At 47.2% G+C, this 20,072-nt stretch overlaps 2 protein-coding genes across 3 annotated transcripts; both read left to right on the top strand.

Moving 5' to 3' along the window:
• Positions 1-395: 395 nt before the first annotated feature.
• On the top strand, positions 396-7,757 carry LOC142803821 (uncharacterized). Its single transcript, XM_075889953.1, has one exon. It carries the CDS (start codon positions 1,362-1,364, stop codon positions 4,935-4,937), a length of 3,576 nt encoding a protein of 1,191 aa, XP_075746068.1. The 5' UTR covers positions 396-1,361; the 3' UTR covers positions 4,938-7,757.
• A 4,316-nt stretch (positions 7,758-12,073) lies between these two features.
• LOC119172541 (uncharacterized) lies at positions 12,074-15,000 on the top strand. Of its 2 annotated transcripts, none has more exons than XM_037423694.2 (3): positions 12,074-12,162; positions 13,390-14,536; positions 14,921-15,000. In XM_037423694.2, coding segments are annotated over exons 1-3 (1,152 nt in total). In that variant the 5' UTR covers positions 12,074-12,159; the 3' UTR covers positions 14,923-15,000. The 2 variants fall into 2 exon arrangements, with proteins under 2 accessions (XP_037279591.2, XP_075746070.1); XM_075889955.1 differs by having other exon boundaries at positions 14,901-15,000.
• The last annotated feature ends 5,072 nt before the right edge of the window (positions 15,001-20,072 follow it).

Here is a 20,072-nt window from a genome sequence, read left to right as displayed (position 1 = left end):
TATGGCCCGGCCACGTACTGTTTGCGCGCCTGCAAAATCGGCAGCGCGCGTTGCGAAAACTCTGAAGTCACCGACGACCTTTTTCTGCCGGGCCGGCTTTGGTCCAGTGACTCTCAGAAGCGGGCTCGCGACACGGGAAATGGTGACGGTCGCCCGTTGGACGCCTGGGTTTCCTATTGTTGAATCGGGCATGTCTTCGACTACATCCCCGTTTATCTGGGCAAAGGAACTCGTAAGCAGAAATATGCGCGGTCAGCGAGCGGTTCCTCGTACGGCGCACAGAGGCAAAAGGATTATAGCCCCGTCGTCAAGAAATTGACGTGGTAGAGAGAAATCGCCCTATGGCCGCACTACCGAGTACGGCTAGCTCTGTCTAAATAAGTGTGCGCCGCGAAGCTGGCCCTGGCCTCTATGCTTTTTCTAGTTTTGTTTTATTTACGTTTTGGTTGTTGTGTGGTTTGGGGAGAGTGCATAAGTCCCACGTGCACGAAGGCGGGATCCTCGTGGCGTTTTTTTAATGTACCCAATGTACTGTCCAATCAGAGGACAAGCAAGTGATTATGTGCCGAGATGGTGGTAAGGGCGGAGCGCCAGGAAGAGATAAGAAGAGGCCCCGTGGCTCCGCCAGGTGTTCTGAACCGAGCTTGCGGTGTTAGGCACCATCGGCTCCGCCGAACCCCGTAGGGTCGCCCTACAGAAGTCGGTTCATTTCCAAGTTGTTTTTCTTTCCTTTTTTTTTGTAACATTGATGTCCATTGTTTTGTAAAATCTGTAAATACAAGTTTTTCTCAGCCATCTAAAACTTCTTCAGCGTTGCTTCTGCTTCCTCGTCAAGCGTCCAGCAGGCCAATAGCCGCTATTGGGATAGCGGCGTACGGTTCTTCTCCCACTTTGCTACACCACCACGGGTGGTGCGCTTCGGGCGCCGAGTGGGGAGAAGTGGTTTCTTCTACATCGAGAAGCGAACCTGATTTTACTGGCGCAGTCGAGCAGGATTGGCTTGCTGTGGACGGAGGGGAAAAAGGAAGAAGCTGGCTGAGAGGAAAGACGAAGTACAGATGAAGACGCCAAGTGGCACCAGACCAACGGACAGACACTGCAGCAAGTAGCTGCGGCGGCTGGAAGCTGCAGATAGCCTGGTGTTCCCGGAAGACATCGAGGGAGTGACTGGGTCAAAGCGGTCCTTGAACGAGTTCTCAACACCCGAAAGGCGCGTCCACGACGAGGCGGAGCATCGACCAGAAGCCTGCAGCAACAAGCCAGAGCGACGCCACGACAACGGGACCGAGCTAACGTGAGTTCCCTTTCTCATTGCTGTATTGTTGTTGCGGGGCAAACAGGCTAGCACCACTTTCAGCAGGATGGAGGGTGGCGATGGGGCGAGTGAGGATGGGAGTGGTGACGTCCCTTGGACGGCACGAGACCAAGCAGATCATGATTTTAAGATGGCTCGCGAACGAAGCCGGCAAATGGAGTTGGAGTTAGAGCTCGCTAAATTACGTCCGGCAAGCCCATCGGGTAGCGTGAGTGATGCTGGCAGAACATTTGAGCGCTGCTCCAACACTGAGTGGCGCAAATACGCCAAATTGTTAGTGGGTGCCTTCCCGAAATTTCCCGCAGACGCGGAGGTCCCAATTTGGTTCGAGTCAGTGGAGCACACTCTGGAGGCATATGAGGTACCTCGAAGTTATTGGGGACAAATAGTCTTCCCACTCGTGGCTGAGCGCATAGAGTATTTGTCAACTCGGCTCACACCCGCCCAACATCGGGACTATGAGACCGTGAAGGAAGTAGTGCTTGATGAACTGAAGCTGTCTCCTTTAGAATACCAAAAGAAATTCACAGGGGCACGTAAACGAAAAACAGAGACGTGGAAAAGTTTTACAACAAGATTGGGCAGCTACTTAAATTTTTATGTGGCGTCAAGAGACGTGTCCACCTTCACGGAGCTTTTGGAACTACTGGTAGTGGACCAATTGAAGACCGTGTTGTCTGAAGAGGCATTAAAATACTTGAGGTTACGTGAGGGGGCAGCGTGGTACAAAAGCACAGAAATTGCAAGGCTCTTGCACACCTTTGAAGACGCGAACGGCAGTGCGGAAGCGCAGAAAGGACAGCCGCGTAACGCCAGCAGCAAAGGGGTAGAAAAGACGACCGACCAACAGAGTAGCAGCCCATCGGGCCCGAGTCAGGGTTCGAACACGAGACCGAAGGGTTCCTATAATTCAGCTAGGCAACCAAGGAAAACGGGATGTTTTGAGTGTGGATCGAACACACATATTAGACTCAACTGCCCGCACTACCTTGAAAGGGTGGCGCCGAATCCTAGCGCTTCGGAGGGAAATGATAAACTCACTGCTCGAGTCTGCCTAGATAAGGTAACGCCGGCCGACCGCTTGTGGAAGGTAACTCTGAATTGCAAAGATAAAACTTTGAATGCAATAGTAGACACGGGCGCCGAGATTACGGTAGTGCAGGAAAGCGTGGTCCCTGAAGAATTTATCCAGGCCCATGGCCGCGTAAGCCTCCGGGCAGCATTTGGTGAACGAGTCGAGGCCAAACTAGTAGAGCTCCCGCTAACGCTGAAACAGGGGCAACCGGTGTTCGCCGAAGTTTCACAGGCCACACCGGTCTTGTGTGCGGTCACAGATAAACTAAACGTGAGTGAATGCCTGCTCTGGGCGAGCGATTGGACCGCGTTGCAGCAGAGCCAGTGTGATTACGACAAACAGGACATGACACTATCCCCCCAAAACTTCTCCGACGAGCGAGAGGCGGCCGCAAAACTAGATGGGAGAGTAGTAGAGCAGAGTAGACCGACTCTGGATTATCCGCGGTCAGCGGAGGGAAGCGTACTACAGCCCAGCGAGGTCGAACGCACACGGGAGGAAGAAGTGGTTACAGCCGTGGCGGTAGAGGAGGGAGAATCGGGGCCGGAAGGAGAGCGTAACGCTAGAGAGAAAACACCACACACCGCCGAGAACGAGGCAAGTTGCGTGTCGCAAAGTGGCGCTAGTGGCGAGAGGGGCGATTTCGAGGCGTTGCGTGAGGAACAACAGAGTGACGAAACGTTGGGCCGGGCATGGAGAGACGCCGCGGAAGGGCGAGGTGGAATGCTTGTGATTGATGGGTTGCTGTATCACCGAGAACAGGTATTGGGTCAACCGATCAAGCAGTTAGTTTTGCCGATCACCCGGCGGGCTGATGTGCTCAGCCTGGCGCATGAGTCGTATTGGGGCGGACACCTGGGGTTTCGTAAGACGAAAGCGAGAATTAAACTTAGTTTTTTTTGGCCAGGTATAGAAAAGGACGTCCGAGACTACTGCAATTGTTGTCACTCGTGCCAGATCAGGGCTGACAGGAGGCAGACAGACAGAGTTCCCATAGCGCCCCTCGTAAGGCCCCGATACCCCTTTCAGAAAGTCAATATCGACGTCATAGGACCAATTGAGCCGCCGACAACTCGCGGCCACCGCTACGCGTTGTGCATGATAGATCTCTGCACCCGCTGGCCCGAGGTCATATGTCTCAAATCATTGACAGCTAAAGCTACCTGCGACGCAATGTTGGAAATTTTCAGCCGCAGCGGTATACCAGAGGTAGTATGTTCAGATTGCGGGACCAATTTCACCGCCGCGCTGACCCGCGAATTCCTGACGCGCCTCGGCTGTTCCCCTCGGTTTTCGACACCGGAGCACCCGGAAAGCAACGGGGCGGTCGAACGGTGGAACAGAGTGTTCAAAAACATGCTATTCCATGTGATATCTGAACAGGGGCGACAATGGGACAAGTTCGTGCCACTTCTACTGTGGGCATATAGAGAAGTTCCTCACGACACTACGGGCGTGTCCCCGTTCCAGATGATGTACGGCAGAAAACCCGTCGGTCCGCTCGCGATCCTACAGAGGGCTTGGACGGGAGAACAGGAAATGCCCGCGACAGTGGCAGACAAGCCGGCGGAGTATATGCGAAAACTGAAGCAACAGTTGGAGATAGCCGCGGAAGCTGCTAACGTGACCGCAACTAAACAACAGAGGGCGTACGCGACGCAATACAACCTTCGTGCGAAAGAAAAGGAGTTTCAACTTGGGGAGCAGGTGCTTGTTTTTGATAGCAACCGTTCCGGTAAGATGCAACCGAAATGGGTAGGTCCGTGCAGGATCACAGGAAAGTACCGCCAACACTCCTATTACTTAGAGACGCCGGCGGGTAAGCGTATGCTAGTGCATGCCAACCACCTGCGCCCGTACACGTGCCGGGTCGCTGGCATTGGTGTCATATTCCATGACGACCACGAGTTCGGGGAGGTGGAATACGTGCCGCGTCCTGTCTCCTCGCACGACAGAGCATCTATCCTATCGGCGGGTAGCTTGGCTCATTTGCAGCCCCATGAGAGAGTGTTAGTACGGGAGGTGTTTGAACGCCATGCGGCCTTATTTAGCAGAGAAGTGGGGATCGCGCAAGTCGGCGAACATAAGATAAGGCTTATGCAAGGGGCTACGCCGAAACGTAGCCGCCCTTACCGCATGCCAGTGGCCTTGAAGGACGAGGTTTCAAAACAGATAGCGGAACTGCTCGAGCTTGGTTTAATATACCGGTGCGAAAGTCCATTTGCTCACCCCCTTGTGTGCGTCCCAAAGAAAGATGGCACGGTGCGCCTGTGTGTCGATTACCGAAGCTTAAATGCCATAACCGAACCAGACGCATTCCCGATGGGATTCCCGCAAGAACTGATTATGAATGTAGGTCGGGCTAGTTATATAACTCTCATTGATCTCCGACGAGGCTACTGGCAAGTTCCCTTAGCGGAGGGTTCACAGCGCTTGACTGCGTTCGTGTCGCACCTAGGCCAGTTTGCTTGGAGGGTAATGCCGTTTGGGCTCAGGAATGCGGACCCGCTTTCAGCGAAGTATGAACCAGCTGTTAGCACCCCATGAGGCGTATGCTTGTGCCTACTTGGATGACATTGCGGTTTTCAGCAGGTCCCTACAGGAGCACTTCCGGCACCTCCACGCTGTGTTCTCCGCCCTAACGTCCGTAGGTCTAGTAGCTAACATGGAAAAATGTCAGGTGGCGTGCGCGTCTATCCGCTACCTCGGACATATTGTGGGATCGGGAAAGCACGGTCCGGACCCCAGCAAGCTCGCGGCTATTGAGGGGCTGCAAGTACCCCAGAGTAAAAAAGAGTTAAGGAGTGTTCTAGGTCTGTGCGGGTATTACCGGGGTTACATACCCAATTTTGCTGGCATTGCCAAGCCCCTTACCCAATTGACGGCTAAACATGTTCCTAACCACATCCCTTGGACGCCCGAGGCCGACGAGGCATTTGCAAAACTCAAGGGTGCCCTGTGCAGCGCTGTTGAATTAACCACTCCAGACATTCACAAGCCGTTTTGGCTTTTTACGGACGCTTCCGCTATCGCTGTGGGAGCTTGTTTGGCCCAAATGGCCGATGACGGTACCGAGTGCCCTATTGCTTTTGCCAGTCATCGCTTCACGCCTGCTCAGATGAAATGGTCTACGATAGAACGCGAGGCGTTTGGTGTCATTTGGGGACTCAAAAAGTTCGACACTTGGGTATTCGGGGCCAAAATCTTTGTCGTCTCCGACCACAATCCACTCGCGTACCTCACTCAAGCTTCGCCACAAGGGGCCAAATTGATACGTTGGGCATTGGCTTTGCAGCGCTACGACGTGGTAGTGCAACACAGAAAGGGTACAGCACATGCTAATGCAGACGCGCTTTCCCGGCTGACAAACCAATACTGGGAGGAGGTGCAGTAGCCTGAAAGCCCCGCAGCCGCGATCAGTGAAGGAGGGGGAACGAGTGTTATGTGCCACGGGACTAAGTGATGGATTTATGGTGCAAACATGGCAATAACACTTCAGAATGATGATGGAACTTTTGAACATCATACAACAGTGTGTGACAATTACCAAGTGTAGTGGTGTGAACTGCGTGTGGTGTCTGTTTGCTTTTACGTGCCAATATTTTTTTGTTGCGTTTTTTTATTATGTTGGGTGGGGCAACAGCGCCCAAATGTGCTGGGGCATGTGTTGCAGTGTGTGTCATGTTAATGAAAACTCTTACAGAGTGTGCAAAAAATTACCCACGGCAGGGAATGTGAGATGTTGCATGCATCATAAGCGTTTGGTGGAAAGGCGCGTGGAGCGAGCAGCTCTGGCATGTTTGGTCGGGGATAGATACCGCGTTTCAGCCGCATGATGTTTGGAATAGGCTCGCTATATTAAGAGAGCAGGGCAGCTCACCAAGTAGCTTTGTCATGTCAGCTGGCGCTGGAGATTGGTTTGTCTCATTGTGTGTGAGTTTTTTTTTTTTTGAGCACCGAGACAAAGTGGGGCTCTTTGCGCGCTTTCTTTGCAGGAGAGAATTTGCGCATGCTGCTGCCGGCCAGGTGCAGCGTGACCACTGCATAGTGGGTGGGACACCCCGGCCGTTGGCAGTAGCTGTTAACCCACCGTACACCCACTGGTTGAGCGCGGTCCGTTTTTTTTTGTGTGTGGGTTTACTTCGGCAACACTGTACGCAAGTTGTTGCGAAGTCTTGGATGGGGGGTGTAGGACCGCGGTAAGAATTCGTAGCGCGGCAATTTTTGTTTGCTTTTATTTGCTTTGCGGCGTAAGCTTAAGAAGGCATGTCAGCCGCGGGCGGCCAGCGTTGCTTGAGTGACAAGCGGTTGAAGCGCGACCAACCGGTTTTGCCACGAGCGCAGACACGCGGCGCCAGCATATTGCCCTGCTTTGTCGACGGTCGAGCGTTTCCAGTTACTACTAACTCAAAGAAAAGGGAACCAACCCGGGCAACGAAAGGGTTGAGATTGTAAACGTCGTGGCGACGGCCCCCTAATTGCCTCTCGGAACTGGCAGTCGGCGCATCAACGGGCCTCTTCCGAGACCCCGCGCACCGCGGTGACTCCTCGCATCGGTTCGGCGTATGGCCCGGCCACGTACTGTTTGCGCGCCTGCAAAATCGGCAGCGCGCGTTGCGAAAACTCTGAAGTCACCGACGACCTTTTTCTGCCGGGCCGGCTTTGGTCCAGTGACTCTCAGAAGCGGGCTCGCGACACGGGAAATGGTGACGGTCGCCCGTTGGACGCCTGGGTTTCCTATTGTTGAATCGGGCATGTCTTCGACTACATCCCCGTTTATCTGGGCAAAGGAACTCGTAAGCAGAAATATGCGCGGTCAGCGAGCGGTTCCTCGTACGGCGCACAGAGGCAAAAGGATTATAGCCCCGTCGTCAAGAAATTGACGTGGTAGAGAGAAATCGCCCTATGGCCGCACTACCGAGTACGGCTAGCTCTGTCTAAATAATTGTGCGCCGCGAAGCTGGCCCTGGCCTCTATGCTTTTTCTAGTTTTGTTTTATTTACGTTTTGGTTGTTGTGTGGTTTGGGGAGAGTGCATAAGTCCCACGTGCACGAAGGCGGGATCCTCGTGGCGTTTTTTTAATGTACCCAATGTACTGTCCAATCAGAGGACAAGCAAGTGATTATGTGCCGAGATGGTGGTAAGGGCGGAGCGCCAGGAAGAGATAAGAAGAGGCCCCGTGGCTCCGCCAGGTGTTCTGAACCGAGCTTGCGGTGTTAGGCACCATCGGCTCCGCCGAACCCCGTAGGGTCGCCCTACAGAAGTCGGTTCATTTCCAAGTTGTTTTTCTTTCCTTTTTTTTTTGTAACATTGATGTCCATTGTTTTGTAAAATCTGTAAATACAAGTTTTTCTCAGCCATCTAAAACTTCTTCAGCGTTGCTTCTGCTTCCTCGTCAAGCGTCCAGCAGGCCAATAGCCGCTATTGGGATAGCGGCGTACGGTTCTTCTCCCACTTTGCTACACCACCACGGGTGGTGCGCTTCGGGCGCCGAGTGGGGAGAAGTGGTTTCTTCTACATCGAGAAGCGAACCTGATTTTACTAAACGTGTCCAGAAATCCTGAAAAACTAGGAATACGGAATATATGCTTGATACCTTTATTAGTACTGCTGCTCTAAAGGCAGCCACATTCAGCAAATAGGGGTACCATTCATCAGTACGAAAATCAAATTTGTTATCTTTTTAAGTTGTGAACTAAAATAATCGGCTTGAATGGAAAAACTGAAGCCCTTCATTAGAAGAGCCTCATTTGTTCTCAGGGAAGTAAATGTACCTTGAATGTTAACCACCCGAGAACCGACGATCACATTGAACGTAACTTCCCTCCAAGCAATTCCCATTACAAAACACGACGCTACCAGCCTTGAAAACTGATTGTTTGAATAAATAACTCATTTAGGTGCTATATACAGGTAATCCACGTACGTTGATCTCCTGCTAATAGCACAGGCAGAAAGCTTCCGACTCCTGTCTGTTAGTTTGTGAAAACCACTTAGTCTAGCCCTAATACCGAAGGGAATTTGTAAAAATAAGATACGGGCTCGTTTGCTGTGGCTATGGTTGAAAGTTCCAGAGACAAGTGTGACCCGGAAATCATGCTTTAGATTAGTTTTCTGTGACCTATCGCTATGGCGCATTGCAGATGAAACATATGCGAGTTTTGGGAAAAGCTGGCAAAAATAATGTGTTGAAACAACGCCATTTTCATGCACTAGAATAAAATATTGTACAAAAAAGAAATGAAGAAAACGAATGCTTCAGACGAATTTAAAAAAAAGCACAGCATATCCATTGAGCGAATGCAGATGAGTGGGGCGGAGCGTCCATTAGGCCGTCCGTGCTCTCGTTCATTCGTTCGTTCTTGCTTCCGTCCGTCCGCGCGACCATCTGTGCGTCCATCCATGCGTCCATCCGCCTGTCCGTGCGTTCGTTCTTGAGTCCGTCCATCTATCTGCCTGTCTGTTCCTGCGTTCATACGTCCGTGCGTATATCTATCCGTCCGTCCATCTGCTAGGCTGCCTGTCCGTGCGTCCGTGCGTCCATCTAGCGAACACTTCAAGTACTACCGTCTCCCACCTCACATCCCTTGTGGCTTTCGAGCGGGTATGTGCCAACAGTCGCTACAATACGTACATACAAGGGATGGACAGACCCACGCCTTAAGGAGCTTCGCCCCTGAAATAAAAGAGACAAGATGTAAAGTGACTTGGGAGCTAGAGAACTGCAGAGACTGAAGCTGAAGGAGGGCTTTGAAGGCAGAGCACGTCAGGCGGGGTTACCGAACCGGATACTCGTAAGACGTAATTACGTATGCATTGAGAGCATGTAGAATAACTGTTTTTACGTCCACTGACACGCTCAATATACGTCCACTGACACGCTCAAGGTCGCAATGAAAAACAGTATAGTGAACCGGTTTCACGACCTAACGAAGTGGAAATCGCCCGAGTGATGAGCATAGCTTATACACTGAAGATTTCTTCATTTAACTAATGTAGAATAATATCGATACAGCTGCAAACAATAAATATTTGTCGGGATCTCCTGACATGCACAGTTGGAAACCAATGCAAAATATATGCAAACCAAACACCCCTACGCATACAATCGCGTGGAACGAATGATGACAGCGACTGACTGAAAAAAAAATAGATTAAAAATGAATACTGCTAGTAAATGTAGTAATTGAAATGGCTGGGGTATACGTGCAAAATGCACGTAAAACTTATCCTGGTTGTGATAGTGGTGACGGGCTGGGTGTTGTGAGGGCCTCTGGATAGATATTCATCATCTGAGATTCTTCAACGCACAACGGTGCCATTTTTACTATGCTCCAGAAACTAGAACTCCTGTCTTAAGCTCGACCGCACGACCCTTCACCAGCTCTAAGCTACGAACACGGATAACATTATTGAATAAATACAGCACCGAATGACCTAGACTAGAATACACAGTTTTTATATCTTCTTGTGTGCTCATACTTGTGCTTTATTAAGAAATATTTATTACAATGTTTCAGAGGAGAGTCACTCACTGTCTAAAATATCTGCACCTCACAAGCGGCATAATTTGCTCATTTCTTCTGGCAATGCGCTGAAGCGCAATGCCAGAAGAAACGCGGGGCTCAGCTCCTGAGCTGAAGGTCGTCGGTTTGATTCCAGTCGTGGGTTCGATTACGGTCATTGCAGTTGCATTTCGGGAGAGGCGAAATATTAGAGGCCCGTGTACTGCCCTTCGTTAGTGAGCGTTAAAGAACACTGCAAGGTCGATCTTTCCGGAATTGTCAACTATGGTGTCCCGCATAGATACATTGTGTTTTTAGGTTGTAAAATCTTGAATTCCATTTCTATTTAGGTGCTTAAATTGATATTGTATCCACACTACCGTACGTGATGCTCTACATAAAAAAAGATCTTCAACAACAATTTTTTTTTATAATGAAGTCGATTCGTTTCAAGTGGTTCTACTTAAAAAAGGGCGTTCTTTAGTTTCCTCGTAGTCGGGGCTTGTGCACGTTTGTGCACGTCACGTGTGCGTCGGCGCTTTTTATGGTTGCACTTTTGTTGCATGGATTATCTTCGTGAACCAGTGATAGGGCAGAAGTTTTCTTGCATGCTGCAAGACTACCTGCAAATCGTGTCGGGCGTGGTACTCGTTATTTGCAGCCTTAATATAGGGCGAACACCGAGGTGCACGACGTCCTTATAAACGTGAAGATCAATTTTTTTGCCACGCAAAATTAACAAAGCGACAGCTCATAGCGTTCGTACACATGCATTGCGCTCTATTGAAGTGCCCTTGGTGAGCACGTCATCTGTCGAGTAGTGCTAGAAGCTTGGGCAGGCACCACTCATACACCTGCGACATTCCTCTTCCGAGGTGAAGACGCAGTCAGCTTTTGTGCTTTAAGCAGTTCATTGGGATAAATTATAGTTTCATTACTTTAAAAAAATATAGAAGGATCGAAAGATAGAAAACTACTCAGAAATAGAGAGAAAAAATTCATTGATATGTGAGGTTTAACGTGCCAAAACCACCATTAGTTTAGGAGAAACGCCGTAGTGGAGGCCTCTGGAAATTTAGTCGACCCGGGGTTCTTTTACGTGTGCCCTAATATGAGCACACGAGCATACAGCATTTCCGCCTCCATCGAAAATGCAGCCACCGCAGCCGGGGTTCGATCCCGCGACCTGCGGGTCAGCAGCTGAGTACCTCGGCCACGAGAGCACCGTGGCGGGGCAGAAAGGAAAAGTTGGAAAAAATTGAAAAACAGAAAGAGGAGAGTAAAGCGTGAAGTGAGAGAACCATGTAGATAGAAACGGAATGGAAAGATACAGAAAGTAATATAGAAACAGAAATTGATAGCAAAAAAAGTTATGGAAGCTAACAAATACATTTAACCGTTGCAAACAAATGGAGAAAAGGAAACAAAAAGACAATACCTAATGAAAACTTGTAGCTAGGCGAGTTGATCACATAACACGGTGCTTTTAGCTCTACAAAAGACGTACACATGTGAGAGACGGACAGCGCCTCTCTGTACAGCGCCTCTATGTACAGCGCCTGTCTGTCACAGCGCCTGTCACAGCGCCTGTGAACAGCGCCTGTCTGTCAGCGCCTAAGGTAAGCAGAGCTGCCACATTGGGATGACACGAATGCTAGGATTTCTGACAGGCGTTAATAAATATGGATGTATATTGCGATTAAATATTTATAAGTGCCTATTGCAGCAGTAAAACTTGCCCAAAAACAATCTCGCTTTTCAAGAGGCCTCTAAACGCGCATAAAGAGATGATGTATAACATTGAGCGAGAAAAAACCCTTAAGCATCTTGGACGTTTCTCAGTCGATTACAAAGAGCTGTAAAGAGTAGTTACCACCGACAGAATTAGGTAAAGTGCTATCATAAATGGGGTGACTTACTTGCATTCAGGATTAGGTTCTCGTTGTGATGAATTTCAACAAGTCAGGAGATGGCGTTGAGGGTGATCTAACGTCGGCGGTGAGAGTTATTTTTTTTTACTCTCCGTGAGCGAGCGAAAGAATTGTTCGCGAATATTTTTCTTCTAATAATGTTTCTCCTGTTACCGCGTCCAGTCAGGTACGAAACCGGACACGCAAAAGGAAAGGGCGTGGTGAGACGCACACTTTCTTATGCATAACCTCATTGTTCTTTCTCCAGAATGGTCCCTGTCGAGTATAAAAGCAGCTGTCTGAGCCACAGAAAGTCAGCAGCTACTGGTACGCCGACAGCTCTCCACTACCATCATGGTAATCCTTGAAGTTTTTCGAGTTTCTGGGATATTTGCCGAGAGTCGCAATTGTGTTGGCAGAGACGATTCAGTGCGAGCTTAGTTTAAAGGGTTATTTTAATATGTTCAGAACCAACCAATGTGAAAATAGGGCTTGAAACGCAGATATTAACGGTCCTATGAACTGGAAGGGTAATTTAGGTTTCCTTAGAGCATCAGGTTGATTTCCCCCTGGCAGTCTAAATATTTTTCATACTAAACATTTTTGAAGGAAATCAGTTTTATCTTTTCAGTATACAGTTACCACAGTATTTCATAATAGGATTGGATGTTTGTTTTTCGAAGAATGGGTCCTCTCATACTAGTGATCTTCAACTTCCTTAATATTGAACCTCAATCATCACTCCTCGGTTGTCATTTACTGGTTGAGGAGAAACAATGTTTGTGGCTTCTCCTATTCACGAAAACTGATGACTTATTTTTTGTTTAGCTTGATATATCTGCATCTTTCTTTAACCTGTTTCCACGACTTGTGAAACATTATAGCTACCAGTCCAAAGTATTTAGCATAGTTATGTGCCAATAAATTGAATATAGGTGTTGAATTGCTCGAAAGAGTTGGTTAGGCATTACCTGAAAACCACCCCTCATTGTGAGGAAGCACTCGTATAGGGAAGAATGTATTATGCTGAAGACGAATGGTATTTTGAAAGGTACACGTAAACAACCGCTCCAGAGAAGCGTAGTATCAGTCTTGGTAGTAACTACACCATATATGTGAACCCCTTCGAAGAATCCGTGACAAGCAAAGGACCAGGAAAACCTGTTTAGCTTAAATAAAAAAATAATTATGCTCATATAATTCTCATGCGTAACAATGTCTGGGCTAGTTTAAATGATTTTGACGATATAAAGGAAATATTCAAAATTTTTACTATACGTGTAAAAGCTATGAGGAGAGAGTGACACCCTCGTTTGCTTATTAGATGATGAACCGACACTTCATATTTACTGCCCCGCTGCGGTGGTCTAATGGCTAAGGTACTTAACTGCTGACCCACTGGTCACGAGATCTAATTCCGGCTTCGGCGGCTGCATTTCTGATGCAGGCAAAAATGCTGTGGGCCTGTGTGTTCAGATTTGAGTCCACATTAAAGAACACGCGCTGTTTCACAAGTAAACATGAACTACCACCAACCCACCAAAGTTTTGATGTTACCGGACATTTTCATTCCTTTGTGTTTAGATCCGTGCATGCATCCTCCTGGCTGTGGCCACCAGCGCCTTCGGTGGCTATCTCCCAACCTATGGCATTGGCCATGCTATCACTGGTCTTAGCTATGGCGCTGCTCCAGCTGCCAGCTACGCCATTTCCGCTCCAGCCATTACTCGCACGGTCTCCACCTCCTACCACGCTGCCCCAGTCGTGGCTGCTGCTCCAGCTGTCGCCACTGTAGCTGCTGCTCCAGCTGTCACCAAGGTGTACCAGTCTGCTCCAGTTGTGGCTTCTGCCCCAGCCGTCGCTACTGTCGCCGCCGCCCCAGCTGTGTCCCAAGTAACCACATACGCTCAGGCTGCTCCAGTCATCGCTGCCGCCCCCGCTGTCACTAGGGTTTACCAGTCTGCTCCAGTTGTGGCTGCTGCCCCAGCTGTATCCCGCGTGACAACCTACACTCAGGCTGCTCCAGTCGTCGCTGCCGCCCCAGCTGTCACTAAGGTTTACCAGTCTGCTCCAGTTGTGGCTGCTGCCCCTGCTGTGGCTACTGTGGCTGCTGCCCCAGCTGTGTCCCGCATCACCACCTACACCCAGCCTGCTCCAGTCGTCGCTGCTGCCCCAGCTGTCACCCGAGTTTACCAGTCTGCTCCAGTTGTTGCCGCTGCCCCAGCTGTGTCCCACGTGACCACCTACACTCAGGCTGTTCCAGCTGTTGCTGCCGCCCCAGCTGTCACACGGGTTTACCAGTCTGCTCCAGTTGTGGCCGCTGCTCCAGCTGTTGCCACTGTTGCCGCTGCCCCAGCTGTGTCCCGCGTCACTACCTACACCCAGGCTGCTCCGGCAGTTGCTACTACTTTCCACCAGGCTGCTCCAGTTGTGGCTGCTGCTCCAGCTGTCGCCACCTATGCTGCTACCCCAGCTGTTGCTGCTGTCCACGCAGCTCCAGCTGTTGCCACCACTACCGTCCACCACGCGCCAGCTGTTGCCACCGTTGCTCAGGCTGCCCCAGCCTTCGCTACTTACCAGACCGCTCCAGTCTACGGATATGGCGTTGGAACCCTGGGCTACGGCGCTGGCAGCTACGCTCTCGGTCATGGCATCGGCGTCTACGGCCTGAACTATGGCTATGGTCTCGGCACTCCCTTCGACTACACCACCCTTCTCCGCAGGAAGAAGTGTGAGTACATATCTTCTTTAATAAATTAATATTATACAAGTGAGAGGAAAGCCTGGAAGTATACACGTGATGGCGCTAGTAATAAAAAGTTTGTGCATGAACACAAAGGCAAAATATTTTCAATTCATTGCATGGTCAGTAGGCTTTCTGCATTATAGTGACGTTGCCTTTAATATATTTTATGGCAGTTCCGTTGCTTTTGTGTACATTACGCTCATGCCATTGGGAAAACCATGCACTTGTTCTCAATTGAATGCTTGGCATGGTATTACGGGATAAAATGCTCTTACTTGATTCAGGTAGGGCATTAATGGTTGTGGTTGGTGATTGCTAATACAGTTGTATTTTGTTTTTCTTTTTTCAGAAACGGTTCTCTCATTGTAGAGGATGAACATCGTTGCAGATACGTGGGAAGAGATCGAACATCAACAAGTCACAAAATAAAATTTTTAGAAACCCCTGAACTCTGCCTGGAATTACGGCCTTATTCACAATCGACTTTACACACGAATGAACAGGACTGTTCATGGAGGGCAATTGTCATCAGTGTCGCAACAGTCACCACTGTTCTTATTTGTTGTGACTTAATTCAAGGGTACTGAGACACATCGTGCTAATATTTGTGTTTCTTAGCTTACCTTATCTCCACTCATCTACTACTGCATCACTCCTATTCTATGATACCGAACAAACATACGATACTGTGTAACAAAATGCTTTTTAAATGAATTTGAAAATCAAACGTAATGATGAAGGCAAATTTTACGCAACGGCGGCGCATCGAGCTGGTGCACCCGAGTGAAGGCTACCGCCGCTTTTCTCACAGGCACGATTTTCTCCAATGCCAAAAGAACTATGTGATTAACATTGATGGTGCCAATGATAACTGTGATGAAATGCTGCTCTTAGTTTAAGATAGCGCTGATTAGGATGAAGGGCTCGCGCAGATGGGTCAAGATAAAATGAATCAGTGCTACAAGCGTCCCCTTCATGATCTTTTCTCAAGTGTGCCACAAAGATAGAAAAAAGCGTCATAATTATGAATTTTATATGTTCTATCAGTCTGTGTACTTTTATGAGAGACTTCTTTATATGAAAAAGATCTCAAATTTGCTTGTTGCAAGTGCACCCAAATGAAATTGAGCAGTTTGCGTTATGTCGTGCAAAGCAAACTCAACAATTTATTCAAAGGACTTCCGGAAAAGGCTTGCTAAAGTGGAAGCTGTCTGAACGAGAATTGCATCGTTGTAACTTCTCAGGACCTCAAGGAAACACAGGTTTAAATGCAATTCCCCCTAAGCTCGTTCTGTCACTAGCACGTGAGTTTGTGCTAATAGACAAGCCTGTCAAAAGTGTTGTAACATTCTCTATCTATCTATCTATCTATCTATCTATCTATCTATCTATCTATCTATCTATCTATCTATCTATCTATCTATCTATCTATCTATCTATCTATCTATCTATCTATCTATCTATCTATCTATCTATCTATCTATCTATCTATCTATCTATCTATCTATCTATCTATCTATCTATCTATCTATCAGATCTATCTATCTATCTATCTATCTATCTATCTATCTATCTATCTATCTATCTATCTATCTATCTATCTATCTATCTATCTATCTATCTATCTATCTATCTATCTATCTATCTATCTATCTATCTATCTATCTATCTATCTATCTATCTATCTATCTATCTATCTATATAGCCGCTAACGTTGAAGTGTTCTTGTGCTCACTCTCTCAACTTTTCTGGGGAAACGGCTGATGACCTCATTGTTTCTGCTAATGAAATACTAAATAAAATATATGCCTGGACTGTGGCGAACTCTTTACACATTAATTGCTCTAAAAGCAAGGCTGTACTGTTCCGTGCGAAAGCCAAGTCATTTGAAACGTCTCACAAACTAATACTTAATAACGTTGAAATTTAACTTTGTCAAACAGTTAAAACTCTCGGTGTCCATTTTCACGAACACATGGCATGGAATTACCATGCAGAACACATTAGTCACAAACTTTGTAAAGTTCTAGGTGTGTTGCGTCGATGCCAGAACATACTACCTGTGAAACAAAAATTATTAGTGTACAATGCTTTTTTTTCTTCACATTTACACTATTGTCATCTGGTCTGGTCTACAGGCTCTAAAGCATCTCTAAAGAAGCTGGTCGTGTTACAAAAAAAGGCCTTTCGGTGCATTGAAGGTGTATCCTATAACGCACACACTGCTTCAATATTTGCAAAATATAGAATTTTAAGAATTGCCTGTTATTACGAATACCAGCTTTTGTCAGCTTTTAAATCAGAAATACGCAGAAGAAGTATCTTTTTACGCACCTTGGCCACCTTGCAACCAAACCCTGCCAGTCGCGTTACTCGGTGTACGGAGACTTGGCACGTACCTTTTCCTCGCACAAACTATGGATTTAAAACACTACGTTACCGCCTTCCAAGTGTGATGAACGAATGGAAACTAACAACTGATAATCTGCGTATATTGTCTAAAACTGAAATGTTAAATCGGATGTGCTCATTGTGTTGTAAATGAATGTTGGGTGATTTCTCTATAGGTTATTCAGTTTTTATTTTTTCATGCATTGCTTTGTTATGAATATTTTTGTGTGTATTTTAGAGTTGTGATTCTATTATTTGCTGTCATGGGCCACATGCGTGTTTCTTTTTGTATTGTCGCTTTCCGCTGCCTGTAACGTTTGTAACTTTTTGTAAATTTGTAGTTTAAATTTTTTTTCTGGGTGAAGGGGACAGTGAAGCTGTGAAATGCAGCTTTTTTCCCTTCGCACCAAACCGCGTAAACAGTGTATTTTTGTGTACTTGTCACGTGGTTAAATAAACTCAAACTCAACTCAAACTTGGCGTAAACAAAAATTAGCATGGGAAGGTAAGATGGTTCAACGAATATGACGCGTGCGTCAAGGCATTGATATTGTCACAGCCCGGTCGCGTACGTCGTCAAACACTTCCCACAAGATAGTGGCATATACCCATGGGCGGTTATGTGCCGCTAGTTGAAAGTATCTATCCAAGAACTACGAGAACACTGTAAAAATTTTAAAGCGTCAGCGTTAAGCAATACGCGACATCGGTAGCTTCGACCCAACGAAGGCTTAGAATAAATATCAGTGATTAGAAAAACCTCACATAGGCAGTGTTGACCCCTGGACGCTTGCAAATAATAAATTTCAGGGTGCCAGCAGGAACCGAACCCAAGCATTTTGCGTGGCAGTCAAGCATTCTACCAAAGAGCTACGCTAGGTCTCGGAACTACTTTTCAATAAAATGCTTATCTTCGTGAACCATCTACAGTGGTTGCAGTGCTGCCTGCCCAATATTATAAACATTACATATGTACTCATTTGATACAGCCGTAATGTCTGGTTACCATCAATTGTAGTTGGATGCCATGCGCTGCAGTTCATTTACGTCGCAGTGTCCAGGACCAGCATCTTCACGAGTATCAGCGCTGCATATCAGCTTCTGGTGTAGCTAATATGCATGTTCCAGTTGACATCGTTGCGTAAGTGTAAACAACTGGTTATATAAACATCTGCAACTCTTTAACATATATCTGGCGTGCAACATTTGTACATATGTTTAGCGTCATTTCATGACGTGTCACTGAATAAAAAAAATTGCAACACGGTTACCTTTCCTTTTCATGCTTTGCATAACGTCGATATTGAGGTACGTGAGATCTGCCAAATTTTCGGCATTGTGGGGAATAGACCAGGACAGGTGGGTCTTTTTTTCGACTGCAATGCTGAAGTTGTTTAAATGCTTGTCTCATTTTTTTATGTTTCAAATTTTCTAGCTGGTTCACATTTTGGGCTTCAATATTATTGAGGAGCTTTTTGTGAACCTGGTGGGTGAATATCCTAAGGTAATTTCCTAGGCTTTGTGAATGAGGATATTAACCGTGTTACACTGACCATTTTTATGTCGACGTTCGGAGTCCCGTTTGTTATGGTGCTTGTAAGTAACGCTTGAATCATCGCTATGCAGTACTCCTCTTCAAGTTTATGACAATTGCTTCCAACTCGATTGATAAGATGCGTTGCTGGTTTAACAGTTCGTGGTAGCTTTTGTAGCTCCTCCCCACAAGTTCCATCTTTTTGAGTAGAAAGGTGACGAAAGCTTACTGTATATACTTTGGGATATCTGTGTCCTCCAAGAGTCACTCAGGAATCTGGAATTCCCCGTGGTAGGCGGCCTCGCATGCAATTCTTTAAAACCAGAAGTTCCATTTTTCTCGTGGCAAGGTATCGTTCAATTATTTTCACCTCTCCTTGCAGCTGATCATGTTGGGTTCCGGTAGATCTCCCTGTGGTCCAGATTGTGAGGTCATCGGCACATATAGCATTCTTTATGCCTTTTACTTGTTTTAGCAGGTTAGGCAGCGAGCTCATGGCTAAGTCGAAGAACATTGTTGATATAACAGAAACTTGTGGTGCCACTTCTGGTGGCTGCGTGAATTTTTAGGAGCGAAGATTTTCCAGTTCCACCATTGCAGTCATGTCAGTGAGGAAATTTCGAACATAGTGATACAGTTGCTCTCCGCAGTTGTAAGCGTTTGGAGAATGAAATATGCTCTCATTGAAGACTTTGTCAAGAACGCCTTTGTCAAAAACATCAAGGGCGAGGATAGCTCACTTGTTGTAGGCGTCTAATTGGTCAATTACTTCTTTTTTACCTTATAGGAGGGTGTCTTGCACAGAAAAACTAGACTTGAGACCAAACATGGTGTTTGAATTGTCCGTTCTGTTCGAAGAACCTGGAGAGGCGACGGAGAATTATGTGCTCAAAAAGTTTTAAAAGTTTTGCCGCACACGAAGTGACAGAGACGGGGTGAAGATTCTGCATACTGAAAGGCTGGTTGGGTTAGGCTCTATAGTTTGAGCATGTTTCCATTCCGATGGAAGTCTCCCTTCAAATCTCGAGATACATTGACACTTTGATCTTAGCCAAAAGGCTGAGAAGTGAACAGATAATCGAGAAGTGAACAAAATGCTTGACCAAGAAGGTTACGAAAAATTTTGTTGATGTGGTCCTAGCCTGGAGCAGTATAGCGAGTACTGTTGCTCAAGGCCAAGCACATATATACTGCATTGTAATGACGGTCTAATTCAAGATTGACGTGACTGGTGTCTGAACAAAATTTTAGGTGCACCGTAGTGCAGCGATCTATTCCGAGAAAGAAATTCTCTTTACCTTCATTATGAATTCATCTTTGTCCTCTGGTAATTACGTATAAGACAATAGACATTATGTCTTGTGGCTCCCCTGTGTGCCTTATTCGCGAAGAGTGTTTCAAGCACTGCCTAAGTAAGTTTGGGGCTCATCACTATATCACATAAGGCACGACTGCCACGAAGCGGTCGCGGAAGGTCACGATATTGTATTTCAGTGGTTGCCGAGTCATTGCGGAATCGTCGGCAATGACCGTGCGGATGAAGCTGCTCAATCGGCTCATGACCAAGACCAGCGCACGCCCATACCACTATCGAGA

Source organism: Rhipicephalus microplus, chromosome 3 (assembly GCF_043290135.1).
Source record: "Rhipicephalus microplus isolate Deutch F79 chromosome 3, USDA_Rmic, whole genome shotgun sequence".
NCBI lineage: Eukaryota > Metazoa > Arthropoda > Arachnida > Ixodida > Ixodidae > Rhipicephalus > Rhipicephalus microplus.
Note: the sequence above shows the minus strand (reverse complement) of the source record. Positions and strands in the feature narration are given on the sequence as shown.

Bases quoted from the DNA above. Each gene is read 5' to 3' on its own strand.
- LOC142803821 (XM_075889953.1), top strand. From the start codon at position 1,362: ATGGAGGGTGGCGATGGGGCGAGTGAGGATGGGAGTGGTGACGTCCCT.